Here is a 13851-nt window from a genome sequence, read left to right on the forward strand (position 1 = left end):
TGTGACAGTCAATGATAGGCATCTGATTCATTCATCATGGGGTTAACACTGTTGAAATCAATGTGCGTGTGTGTGTTTGTTTTGAATTGAGGTTTGCATCATAGTTGAACACCTACGCCCTATTTTATCCAACTTTCAATTCAAACATAAATACATACACAAAAAATCACATCTCCAGAGCTTTACTCATACCCTACCCTCTTGGCAGTGTGGCAAGAGGAAAAAATAGTTTTACCTCTTTAACTTTCATATATGCAGGAGCAACAGAAGTACAATTCCTTGTTCTGTTTGACTGAAGCTGCACCTACTAAAGGCACATCTTCATAAACACACACAAACAACATACACAGACATCCATGTGTGCAGATGTGAAGTGATCCCTACAGTGTCCTTGCTCCCACTGGATAATAAAGTCAGCTCATGTCAAATGTAGCTGCATGTGTAAAATGAGCAGAGAGACTACAGGGAGTGCAGAAGTGGGAAGATCACAACCGGACCAACTGTTTTCATTCAAACAGGAGACACAGCCAGTCATATTCAAGCATTCTCATCTGCATCAGGAGGGAAAGAGCAGCGGGCTCAAACGGTGGACAGCAACGACCCCTACTGGCAGGACAGTAAACTGCCAAGTCAATGACAATTCATTGAACATAATTAACACTTTTGACTCACACTGACTCACAATCTAATCACTGGCATGTGAACTAATATTTTCATTCCGTGACTGTTAAACCAAGTTATTGATGTTTATAAGAGGAATGTGACCATATGCTATACTGCTACACTAATGAAATGAAATGGTCCAAGAGTTAAACTGAGTCTCTGGAAAACTGTTTAAGACCAGAGAAAAGCAGATGTGGAATGATTGAACTCTTAACCTCAAAATTTACAATACAAAGAAAAAAAATCTTGACTTGAAAATCTATGATTTTAAGGATTTGCTGTGGGCATGATTTGAGAATTTATAACAATTTAAATTACTTTTGAAATTAAATTTCACATCATGCAAGATGTAAAATTTGACATCCACTTTAAACAAATGATTATTATATGATACAATATGAAGTCAGCTTATAGCCTACTGTAAGTGTAACTGTACTTCCCTTTTTAAGCCTGAGTCTGTGCAGAGATGGAGAGATGCTGCCCCCTGCTGACCGCGAAGCTGGAATACTATTTCAGTTTGTAGTCTGTACTCAAATAATCATGCTTACCTGCTTTGTTGCCACCATTTCCATGATGTTTTTGTCAAGTTTGTCCTAAAATATTTATATAAATGACATAATGTGTCTTTGTTGGTATAAAAAACATCACATCAGATAATGCAAATATATTCTAATGCCTCCCTATATGCTTAGATAAATTCTCTGTGTAGACTTTTGTGTGTCTATAAGTGAATTTAAGAGATCTTACTGTAGCCTGTTTTATGGTATTTGGTATGGTTCTATGATGTAACTGTAATATTCCTGTTGACTCGTGGTTTATGTGTAAGGGTTCCCAGTTACGTTACATTTAAAGCTGTATCACTGTTCTTGTTCTCGTTACGAGCTTCAATGGTCACAAAGAGATGCGACGAGAATCCCGATGTGAATAGGATTTATATCTTTTTTCAACAAAACGAAATGAATTCACATAAATATGCGATAGAGCGCTATCAAAAGACTGCTCCAGGTGAGGCTCGAACTCACAACCTCGGCATTGCTCTACAGTGTACTGTCATATAAGTACCGCGCGCTAACCGATTGCGCCACTGGAGCTCACTACAAGCCAGCCGCAGTTCAGTTTATAAACAAGCAACATCTAATCAATTGTTCCTGTGTCGTCTGTCTGAATTTATTTGATGACGCTGTTACTAAAGCTACTCACAAACGTTTATATTTGAGATGAAAGTATGAAACCACAACGGTAGGCTCAACGAATAATGGTGAAATGACAGCTACTTTCTAACACGCAGTGCCATTTAGGGCACACAAAATAATACAAACGATGTCACTATGGACCCAAATTTGAATTAATGGCCAAATAATGTGTCGGCTGGGACTTTTCATGACCTCCAGGACCCTGCGTCTTGCTAGTGAAACCGAGCACAGAGCGGCGCTGCTTACCAGCTGGCTGTCGAGCTCAGGTCACGAGGATGGGTCAATGACGTCATGCACAACAGACACACGAGGAAACATTCATACTACTTATATTCATCTTAAGATTTGTGGATATCAATAACAAATGTGATTTTTGTAAAAATGAAGAAGACAACCTAACATCTTTTTTATGAATGTCAGCACACATCAGGATTCTGGGGGAAAAAATTGAGGATTATTCTGACACTCAATCCAACCATTCAATTAAGCAGGAAGCCAAGGATGTAATATTATACTATGAAAACAAAAACCAGACTGTCAGTTTATTAATTTTACCGGGAAAATTTCACATCCATAAGTCCAAGTTCTGGAGGTCTAGAAAGTATTTTGAGTTTATCCAAGTTATAAACAATAAGAAATGTGCTCATACAGTTATTACGCTCCAAGACTTTTGAAAGAAATCTGATTTTATTGCCTACCTTTTCTGATAAGTTACTTTCTATCTAGTTATTATTATTACTATTTACCATTTGTCCTGTTACCTTGTTGACGGTATCGACAAACTCAAAGTGAAGTCATGTCTTTTATGTTATCTTTATTTCATTATGATGCCAAATTGTTTTCTGTTATTGTATTATCGTCACACACATTGCAAGTGATGCTTTCTTTAAATAAAGTGATGGAGAAAGAAAAACTCATATTACCTATCATTTTATGATAATGTGCACCTGTGATACCCAAATGTTGCAATACTGAACCTCTTGTTTACCTGCACGCAATAAAAAAAATCACAAAACAAATGTCTTTACGGTCATTCAACCGTTGTTTAAATGTAGAGTGGCAAATATAGCAAACTGTTACCCATAGTTTTCTGGTGTGCCTTCCTCCTCATAACCAGCAGATGAAAGGTGTTTTTAGGCACAATATCATATCTAGCCCAATTAAATGTCCAACAAGTAGCACAGCCTAATGTAGTTTTATTGATATTGGGACAGGTTCAATTAAGTTAATTAAAAGTACATTGATAATGCACTAAACCAAATAACAACAACAACTCTCATCATAATCTTAGACAAATTGGTAATAGTTTAGTAACACCCAACAATTACAGAGGACAGCAGCTGTTCTCTAATGGTAGCAGATAATGTGAATTTTGATACAGACATTCTGAGACGCCACATTCATGTTCTCTGTTTAGACTATTCACTGTAAGCTTAATTTTAAAGGGGATAGGAAGATTGGGATGGACATGATAACAATGTTTATGTGTTTCATGTGTTGTTTTTATGTGTTCAGCATTTCATTTCTTTCTGTAATTAACATCATTATGGTGTTTCTGGTACAATTCTGTGCTTAATGTCCAGCCATTGTCTATCTGTCTCTTGTTTATCAACCTATTTTTACTGGTATACTGCCATATTGTGTTACACTGTGGTCCATTTCAAACATTTTCACTGTACAGATTGTACCTGTGTGGACGCATTGTACGTTACATTGTGTTGTTAATGTGTACATGGTGTTATATTGATCTGCAATGACCTGAACAGAATATCCACTAAGAAGATAGTAAACTATCTATTTATTAACTAACTGACTACTTATTAACTTTTTTGTAAATATTTACATGGAAAATCTTACCTTTAATCAATATCTTCCTCCCTTTTATACATGTTTATCAAATAATGTGTTTTTTGTAGTCTTACTGTTGTAGGCATCCATGATCCAGCTGTAAGTGCATGAATGTATAGTAATGCATGATTACTACAAGTGACCTGCATGGTTGCATGTGTAAAAAACAGTTTTAGATTAGCATATCACGATAAGTTGTCATTAATAACACTAACTATTCCTTTAATACTAACATCAATATTAATTGTGTATAATTATTGTGATTCCTTGATTGGATTGGAATCTATAGGCCCCTGATGCAGCTTTTGTCTTGAGCTAAAGAATTGAAGAAAGATGCTGTAATGTAAAGAAAAGATTGAGGCAAATTTGTTTTGTGTTGTAAACGAGAACCACAATTCACAGAATAACTTCTATGGAGTAATTTCTTTAGAGATGGGATAGAAAAACAATTACATGGCAAGAAAACAGTTGTGTTATGTCACTGTGCATAGGTGCATATTAAATATGGCATAATTAATAACATGTAAAATGAAGGGTCTCCACACTCTGAAAGCCAAACAACAGAAGTGCTAATGAGATTGTATTGTATTGTAAGAGCTATGCATTTGTTTTTCCTCTTTGATAAATATTTTGTAGCATATCGTGAAAATTGTATCCATTCATTATCAGAAATACATGTGAGAATTACACTAGTAAATCTTTTACTGTGTATGGAAACAAATAGATACAATCAGTGCCAACAGATCAACCCATGTTCACATTTTGCTGCTTTTATTTGTGCTCACATCCATATTATACAGTTTTAAGGATAAATATTGAATAGCTCTCTGAATACAGCTCTCACTGTATTTTCTCATGTTAATGTCACTCCCACATACATATAGTTTGAATATTTCAGCAGTGAGATAGCATTTAGTGCTCTAAGCCTTTGATAAGACACACTTCCTCCAAACTAATCAACCAGTCATCTCAAATATGTAAAATAAAATAAAATGATGAACTATGGGAGAACAAACTTGTTTTTCATGCCGTTTTAAACAACTGATTTTTTTGTTCAGTGCCACCATTAGTGTTGTCTGTTGTTGCCACACAATGGTGCGACTCCGTTTCAGTCAATGAGTCCAGCATCATAAAGTCTCCATTGGGCTACTAGGTTGCCTTCAGAGTAGTAATGTACACTGTTAAAGATTTTTCTGTCAAAAAATGGTAAAAAAAAAAAAAAAAAAAAAAAACAGGCAGCAGGGTTGCCATTAATTTACTTTATAATTAGTGGTGTCTTGCTGTTGCTGAAATTAACAGTTTGTTGCTGTTTTTATAAATACAGCATACAACTGTTATTTTCTACTTTTACAGTAAAATACTGCCAAAAGGATTGCAATTCATTACTGTTAATTTGCACAACAAGTAGCATGTTGTACAAATTTGTACAACATGCTACACAACACACTATTAAGTAATTGACTGCTAGCATTGAGGAGTACAATCAGTTTTGTTAAACTTTTAAAGTATTTTTTTCCTAACCTTGCGACTTGATATTACTCACTTACAGTATTTACAACAGTGAATAACCATAGCCATTTGAATTTTGTCTTAAAATGTTAAGATACAACTGTCTCACTTTATTAACATTTTAAATGAAGATGCTAAACATGTGTACAGAAATAGAAAGTAATAAAAAAAAGCAATGCATCAAACTCATTCAGGTAATTAAACCTGCATTTCAGTCATTTAAAAAGTAAATACTTAAACAAGTAATGCAGACTGTCTGAACAGTGTACACAAATAAAGACATAAAACATTATAAAAATTTTAACATACTCCTCTAATGCAAGCTGTAACTGTCCAAGTTAAGTGTGTATTTATAAGAGTTTGTAGTGAATGAATGACTGAGAAAGTGACTGAGTGAATGTCAGTCACTATGAGTGCATGACTGAGTGAGGGAGTTGGTCAGTGAATATCAGTGAGTGAGTGAGTGAGTAAATGAAAAGTGCGGCTAAGCGACTGAGTGTGTAGGTGGGTGAGAGGCATCACTGACTTATACAAAGTCCCATCCCAAAGTCCAGTAGTATCTTTAGTAGACAACACACAAGGGTTGACTGATTTCATCTTTTTCTGGGTGACTTTCTGTCTGCATCCATTGAAATATACTGTATATAGTATTTTATTGAAGCATTTATTTTCAGTAGTCTAAAACAAAACTCCTCCATGAAATAATCTTGATAACACTGACTCTCACTGACTTGTCTGTTGTCTAGAGATAAACCCTTACAAGAAAGGGGGCTATAGATAATTCAGTCACCTTTCAGCAGTTATTGGCAACGCTGCTTGTTGGTCTGACATTCTTCTTCACGAAGCACAGGTGACTCATGGAGCTCCTGAGGGCGTCACGATACATGGAGCTGGAGAAACAGTAGATGACAGGGTCCAATGCGCTGTTCAGGTAGGTGAAGCTGATAGACACCATAAAGAGCTGGGTGATCCGTGTGTAGGATGTGCAGTCCTCGGGGTAGAACGTCTTGATGTAAATCCCACCCAGGCCTGTGACTATAGCTGGCAGGAAGCAGATGGTAAACACCAAACTGATCACCCCTATTGCTAGGATGGCTCTCCACATGCTCTTCTGCTGGTTCATCTGCCGTTGGCGCAGGTAGCTGGTAATCCGGACCGAGCAGAACAGCAACATGAACCAGGGCAGGAAGAACTCTGCAATGTAGGCCACATAGTGCACCTTTATCACCAAAGGAGGTACTTCGTAAGAGCTAAAGCTGCGACACAGGGCAAGGTTGTCATGCTGGTGCAGGAGGTTGATGGTCAACAACGGAATCCGAAGGGCAATCACCAAAATCCAGATCAGGCCTGCAATCTTCCCTGCCTGAGTTAAGGTCATACGGCTGATGCTATGATGTGGGTGGATCACCTTAAAGTAACGATCCAGTGCCACAGTTGTCATGAATGCAATACTAGCAGAGCGATTGACAGACAGCATGAAGAGGTTGATGCGGCACCAGACCTGTCCAAACATCCAATTGTCCCCATTCAGGTGAGTGTCGATACGGAAAGGCACGCTGATGAGGAGCAGGAAGTCAGCTAGAACCAGATTAAAGAGATAGAGAGTGTGGGGTTTCCAGAACTTCATGTGGAAATAAAAAATCCACATGGCTGCTATGTTGCCTGGCAAGCCCACTATCATCTCAATGATCATGAAAATCAGCGCAGTCGATGTTCCATATTGGTTGGGTTTGCAGTGAAAGAAAGTGGTTTCATTCATCACCTCGGGGATACCAGCAGAAGCCATTTCACCAGTAAATGCAGTCTGATCTCTCAAGTTTTTGCTCCTTTTTCAGCAGATCTTTCAGCAGAAACTTGAAGAGGAGAGAAGGACAGAGAAAAGTATTATAGGCCTCAATATTTCATGGCCCAAATAGTTGAAGCACCAATGTGTAGGATTTAGAGGCATCTGGCAGTGAGGTTGCAGATTGCAACCAACTGAACACCCCTCCCACTCCCTTTCCCTTTCATAAGAGTTAGATGAGAAGATCGATACCACTTTCATGTTTCTTCGCTAAACATGAAGCTACAGCCAGCAGCCAGTTAGCTTAGCTTAGTATAAAGACTGGAAACAAGGGGAAACTGCTAGCCTGGCCACCTACCAGTGCCTCCATAGCTCATCAGTCAACACTATATATCTTGTTAGGTTAACAAGATATATTTTGAGATATAAAACAAGATATTGATCTGCATAGTCAGTGACAGACAAATATGAGAGTGCTATCAAACCGCTCATCGAATTATCTGCAAAATGTCAAGCTTTTCTTTTAATCTAAACTTTCTATACATGATAAAGCAGTGTTTTAATTTTTAAGTGAAAAATAAGAGAGACATGTCAGCCAGAACATGTTCTTTTAGAACCGTTACAATATATGACTTAATGTGTATAATCGTATGCCAAAAGAATTTCACCTTTTCCCATCCATTTATATCCTACAAAACCTAGCTCAGCATTCTTTATATTGCACATTAATGATGAAAGATACACAGATAATGACCATCGCAAGTTTTCTAGAGTTTAAACTCAAATGAACATGTGATACAGTAGAGGTAAAAAGTTGAAATTTAAGGACTCACCTGTATCCGTTTGTAGTATTAAATTTGTTGGCTCCCTAAGAAACCTGCTTGCACTCCTTCTCTCAAGTCAGCGTTGGCTTCCTGGCCACACTGTGTATAAAAGCTGGCGTTCTCAGAGGGCTTGTCATAACATGAGGATGATGGTTGACGAAGGTTCCAGAGAAAAGTAGCGGTGAGTTAAGCATGTCTGGTATTTGAGATCACAGTTGTGTGTAAGATTTAGTGGCATGTAGTGGAAAAGACTTGGTAGAAATGGAATATAATATTCATAAGTATCCCAGGTAGCAAAATTGCTGTGGCCCAGCTCGGCCCATACCTGACACTTTCTGCACTTTCATCCGGTCCACGTACCGCATGGAATGATGGCACTTGGGCGGTCAGCTCCTGTTTCCCAGATCTGGGCCACAATCAAGCCGTATCTCAACCAAGAAAAAAACAGATAAAACAGAACTGGCCCACATCCAAAATACACAAACCTGAAAGCATCACATCTTCAAAAATCAAAAAAGGCCCACATTTGATTTTGGATATTTGGGCCATATTCGCTATTTTACATGCAGGCCATTTAAGGCTCACATTTTCCATGCCAAAAAAAGGCCAGCAGTGCCACATCATTGCCTGAACTGGCCCACTTCTGTATGCTATGTGTGTATAATAGTGTATAATAAGCTGAAAATAAGAATTGTTTTGTTTTTGTTACCTTAAAATGAGCTTCTTATATCTACAGAGGGAGCGGGTCCTCTTCCATGGAGCCCGCCATGTTGCACTGCCATGTTTCTACAGTAGCCCAGAAACGACAAACCAAACACTGGATCTAGGGAGGATTTTTCCACCATGGGTTCTCCTATGCACTTGGAAGACCTTTGCGACCTTGACCCTTACCTTTGTAAAATTATGTGACATCTGCCCTGCCCTGTCTGGTCCTCATTTCATCACATCTACTGCACTTTATTTCAACTCATTTAGGTGATTTATGAAGTGTTCATGTGCCATCCCGAGCACATAGACAACTCCTGACTTAAAGATCCCCTCCGGACATGTATTAAGATAAATACTCTGCTTGGGGCAATAATGTGTCTCTGAGATGGTTGTTCCACTGTGCTCATTTTCAATGAGCACAGAGAAACTTTCCACTTTCAGCAGATGAAAGTGAAAACAGTCTTCTCAAACTCTGCACATACATCATTCTGCACAGTGAAGCTCAAACATCCAACTGAAGCAACAAGAAGAAAAATATATTTTTGAGTGAAGGGGGACTTTAAACTTTATTGCCCCTAAGGGGAAATGTATCTTGCAGCCAGGTAAAACACAGAACACAGACTTAAGCATAAAACATAGTAAATACATAGACCACAAAATTACAAAACATGTAAGGACATGCAAATCATTTCATCTCATCTAATCTTGTCTTAAGTTGTTTTCCATTTACTAACTCATTCCATCTCATTTCAAGTCATCTTCTCTCTAAATTACTTTAAATTTAATTTGGGTGCATTCAATTCAGAGTACCAGACTGACTGAACATTGATAAATGACTTTCAAAAACAAGCAAAGGTTTTTCTGTTAATTTCCCTAACCAAACTCTCCTTGGTTACTCAATATGCATCAATATGTGACACACACACTGTACACACATGCACAAAACTCAGCCCGGCTCACTACTGTGTGAAGAGTCCGACCTTTGTCAGCTTGATAACTTTATGGTCACTGACTTTCATGCGGCGGTGTAGTCCCCTTTCCGAGAAGGTGTGTTTGCTAGAATCGCTGGACTCTGATCTGGAGGTCCACCATTCATCTAACTGTTTTATTAGAGTACACACAAAACAAACACACAGGACCCAGCGGTGGCACCATGTCAGGACTGACATCTGCTCTCAGAGACACTTTATGGCAACAGTTTACGCTGTGCATGTGTGAAACTGTACAAGTAGCACTCTGCATCCATCTTTATACAGTATGCGTTCATGTGTGTTGGCAGCTCTCTGAACACGTGTCTCTAAGCTTTGCTGTATGTGCTTATGAGATCCTCGTTTTTAAACATAGAGATGAATGACTACTAATGATCCTCATGCTATCATAAAACTCTTTATTGTAGCCAAGACATTCATTTGCTTTAATAAACAAAATGAACAATAACACTGCTTACACAAAGATTATTTATTAATATAGAAGACAGAGTTTTATTGTATACCCATTCCAAAAAAACAATAAACTTGAATATGCAAATGAATTCTTATATTTTGCATAGAGGCTATACAAACACAAAGGCACATATCTCAATAAACAGACCTCAGCAGACTTCAACATACATACGGTACATGTATATAAATCAGCAATATGATGATGTTTGTGCCATTTGTGAAGTTGTAAATAACATCAAGAACATTTTCAATCTAGTGTTTTGTCACTAAGAATTCCCTTCATCCGTTTTAATTATAAAAAGAGACTTGAAAGCTGGACATTGTTCAGACAAACAAATAAAGAATACAAGGAGATTTAAATATTGTAGATTAATACGAATGTAGTGGAAATAGTATGACCTTGGAAATGTCCAAAATATATCACAAATGCGGGTAAGCTGGGAGCCAAAGTTGAAAATTACTGTTGTAAAATAGTTTAAAATAGTCAAAGGTGTGTATTTCTGTATGTACTGTATTGTTTGTATGTTTTACAGTACCGAGTATCACAACAGTCAGTTCTTCCATCTATGTATATTTTCGAGCAGCCTCCCTGACACACCCAGCTACTGTGTTTCACTGATAACCTCCGAGCCGACCCAAAACATGACTCAATACGGCAATAAATGGAGTTTGTGCATGATGACTATCCTAAATTTGCCTTCTGAAAGCACACATCAATACACTTACTGTGTGCAGAACAGTTATGCAGCCTCAGCCTGTGACAGAGACATCACTGTCTCACTCTGATAACATGGAGCAGCTTAATGTTTAGCCCAAGATTCACACACAAACACACACACACACACACACACATACACAGGGAAGCAGAGGGATTACAAAGGCACAGAGACCCATATGCTGTCCAAGGATGGAGGCGAGAAAGCTAAATGCGAGGAGAACACAAGGTAATAATGACCTAAGTGAGAATTATGACTGTTAATGGCACTTTTACATTATGTTTAATGACTGCTGAAAGCTGCACTTTGAGGCTTGATGTGGCATTCATTGACAATGCATCCTAATCTCAATTGAAGTCAATGAAGTTATGGAGTTGAATTCAATGCAACTATGGGACCTCTGTTAATTCTATTTTATTTTGAGGAGAAATAATTAATTGACAGAGACAGTCAAGTTGATTTGGCATTCGTAGATGACACTATTTTCTAGTGCAGAGAGAAAACCTGTTGAAGATTTTCCAAGCCTTTAACTTGCTAAGCCGGGCTATTAGCCTGTTAATCCATATTAGAGCACGTACACTATGCTGTGTGGAGAATGGACGAAGGCAATGGTACACACTGGAGGTATTACAATGTGGTAAAAGAAAATCTAGAGGAAAGATCTGCTCTTCCAAATCGAAATAATATTAGTTGTCCAAATGTAATGCAATTTCAAATAAAATTGACTTGATTTGACTTTTAATATATCACATGGAACACTAAATTCATTAGTATATCTATTAAAGACGGGAGAATTTTATGATTGACAGTGTCAAGTAATAAAATTCTCAGAAGAAAATGTGTGTGTGTGTGTGTGTGTGTGTGTGTGTGTGTGTGTGTGTGTGTGTGTGTGTGTGTGTTGAGTGAGATATGAATTATGGCCAGCTGAGAGACACCCATTCTTTTTTTTCATGCATAACTTTTCAGTGACATGTATAATATACAATTTCTTTTAAATAGACAAAAATGTACTGATTGTGCCACACTTGTAACTGAAACAGTTTTGTATTTCAATAATTGTCAGTAATTTTACTTTTACTTGAGCATGTTTTAACTTGACATCTATTAAAGAACAGATATTTGGCAACAACAGACATTTCTTCAGACATTTATCATTGTAACCGCTGCACTAAACTTACATTTGAAGTGAAGGTTAAGCAGCTTTAACATGAAATGCCTATTGTCCAAATAGAATTAAGTCCCCTTATGTTCATGTTTTTATTCTAAACTACAAATAATCTTTGCGGAAATGATTTTAAGTGTACCATCATGTGTGTCTTTGAGAACATGTCACTTTCACCACATGCCAACACACACAGTAATTCGGCTTCTTTGTGACAGGGACAGATGTTGAAGGTGATGTCCCAGGAGAGCCACATGGGAGCGTCTCCAGTCGTCCTCTTTCCTCTCTGGCTCGTCTCTATGTGTACGCGTTGCATGGCTGCCTCTGTGAGGTGGCCTTCACTGCTGTGTGGGACTGGTGCAGCACCCAAGACAGGAGGCTGGCGGGACACAGCAGCCTGTGGGCGCTGCCTATGTATGCCACTGCAATCTACCTCATGGAGAGCCTGAGGGCCTGGCTGCTGGCTCAGCATCACCCACTCCCTCTGCGTCTGACAGCCTACACTGTGTTCATCTACCTATGGGAGTTCAGCTGGGGGGCAGGGCTAACGCTACTGGGGGCATGTCCCTGGGACTACTCAGGTTTTAGGTACAACCTGGGAGGGCTGGTGACTCTGGAGTATGCACTACCCTGGGCTGTGGCTGCCTTTATAGCAGAGCAGTATGTGATCAGGAACACTCTGAGGATAAGACTGCTAAACTGAACTGATATCACTGTGATGTGGAATACTGTGCTTCCAACAACAGCCACAAAGCATTTTATGGACAATGTTTTAGGAATAATATCATTCTTTTGTGAGTTTTTGACATTTTGTTTTTAAAAAATGACCTGTGTGACCTGTCTCATATAAAATTTGACAATTTGTAGTTGAATCTGTGAGTGTTTTTTCTCACGTACTGTAACTGATTGAATGACTGCTTTATGGTAATAGTCTGACATTTTGGGAAATAAAGTAATTTGCTTTCTTTCTAAGAGTTCGATGGGAAAATCAATACTGCTCTCATATCTGTCTGTTAAATATGAAGCTACAGCCAGGAGACTGTTAGCTTAATTTAGCACAAAGCTATAGAAGCAACAGGAAACAGTTAGAATGGATAAAAATCAAAGTATAAAAACAACAATTTGTGGTTTTATAAGTGGGGGTTGTGCGGGACTATTTCTTGGCTGAGCGTAATGATTTCACGAGGTGTCTGCTAGTTTCCTGGCAAAGTCTCTGATTCTCTGCCTCCAGGAGGTCGCACCCTGAGAAATAGTTCCAGCATGTAGAGTCCTGTAAAATCACAAACTGTCATTTAACATTTCTGTTTGTCTGGTTAATAGTGCACTTTTGCTTTTGTGTATTTTTGAACTTTTGACAGCGCTAACTAGCTGTTTCCTCCCTCTTCAGTCTTTTTGCTAAACTAAGCTAAGCCCACCGCCTCTTCAAACCCCACACTCAACACACAGACATGAGAGTGGCATTGATTTACCCTTATAACTCTCAGCAAAAAAGCAAATTAACATATTTCCCTGAACTGACAGACTATTCTTTTAAATATAAGATTGTTTTCATTGGCTTGAACTGTTTTGTCACTGAATGCAGAACTGAACTATCAGAACCCGACTTCTGAAAGTGTAAAGAGAGTCATTTTAGGAATCAGAGCCATTTAAGACCACTTTGAAATTAAACATTTAGGTATAAAAAATGTAAAAATATTAACAGGAAAAACATTGACTCCCTTGAGCTCTAGAATAAGTAGCCTAGTTACATTTTAGGTTTTAGTGAGTTTAAGCACGTATGCAAATATCCGACAATGATGAGTGATCCGTGTGTTTCTTGCAGTGGATTTGACCTACATTAAGCCTGCCCCTATGCTTTGTCAACATGTACCCAATACTGGGACACAGTTTTATATTTCAGTGGAAAATCCCTCCTATTGCATCTCACAAATAGGCTCTGAAATCTTGCCCAGGCAGTTATGGGTTTGTCTGGAAAAGGCCCTGAGAATTATGGTGTTGAAATA

At 38.2% G+C, this 13851-nt stretch overlaps 2 protein-coding genes and 1 non-coding gene across 4 annotated transcripts; 1 reads left to right on the top strand and 2 right to left on the bottom strand.

Moving 5' to 3' along the window:
- Positions 1–1660: 1660 nt before the first annotated feature.
- Positions 1661–1754, bottom strand: trnai-uau. The gene is made up of 2 exons: positions 1717–1754; positions 1661–1696 (listed from the first exon to the last, which is right to left on the bottom strand). It is a non-coding gene; the product is annotated as a tRNA-Ile (tRNA).
- A 4161-nt stretch (positions 1755–5915) lies between these two features.
- hcar1-3 (hydroxycarboxylic acid receptor 1-3) lies at positions 5916–6999 on the bottom strand. The gene has a single exon (XM_042434266.1). The coding sequence runs from the start codon at positions 6997–6999 to the stop codon at positions 6007–6009; it is 993 nt and encodes a 330-aa protein (XP_042290200.1). The 3' UTR covers positions 5916–6006.
- Positions 7000–10699: 3700 nt separating this feature from the next.
- Positions 10700–12759, top strand: LOC121912067 (transmembrane protein 229b-like). Of its 2 annotated transcripts, none has more exons than XM_042434128.1 (2): positions 10700–10914; positions 12067–12759. In XM_042434128.1, the coding sequence occupies exons 1-2, from the start codon at positions 10878–10880 to the stop codon at positions 12549–12551; spliced, it is 522 nt and encodes a 173-aa protein (XP_042290062.1). In that variant the 5' UTR covers positions 10700–10877; the 3' UTR covers positions 12552–12759. The 2 variants fall into 2 exon arrangements, with proteins under 2 accessions (XP_042290062.1, XP_042290063.1); XM_042434129.1 differs by having other exon boundaries at positions 12073–12759.
- The last annotated feature ends 1092 nt before the right edge of the window (positions 12760–13851 follow it).

The sequence above is a fragment of the Thunnus maccoyii genome, chromosome 14 (genome assembly GCF_910596095.1).
Source record: "Thunnus maccoyii chromosome 14, fThuMac1.1, whole genome shotgun sequence".
Lineage (NCBI taxonomy): Eukaryota > Metazoa > Chordata > Actinopteri > Scombriformes > Scombridae > Thunnus > Thunnus maccoyii.

Bases quoted from the DNA above. Each gene is read 5' to 3' on its own strand.
- LOC121912067 (XM_042434128.1), top strand. From the start codon at position 10,878: ATGGAGGCGAGAAAGCTAAATGCGAGGAGAACACAAG. The intron at 10,915-12,066 runs GTAATAATGACC...TCTTTGTGACAG, and splicing joins AAATGCGAGGAGAACACAAG to GGACAGATGTTGAAGGTGAT.
- hcar1-3 (XM_042434266.1), bottom strand. From the start codon at position 6,999: ATGGCTTCTGCTGGTATCCCCGAGGTGATGAATGAAACCACTTTCTTT.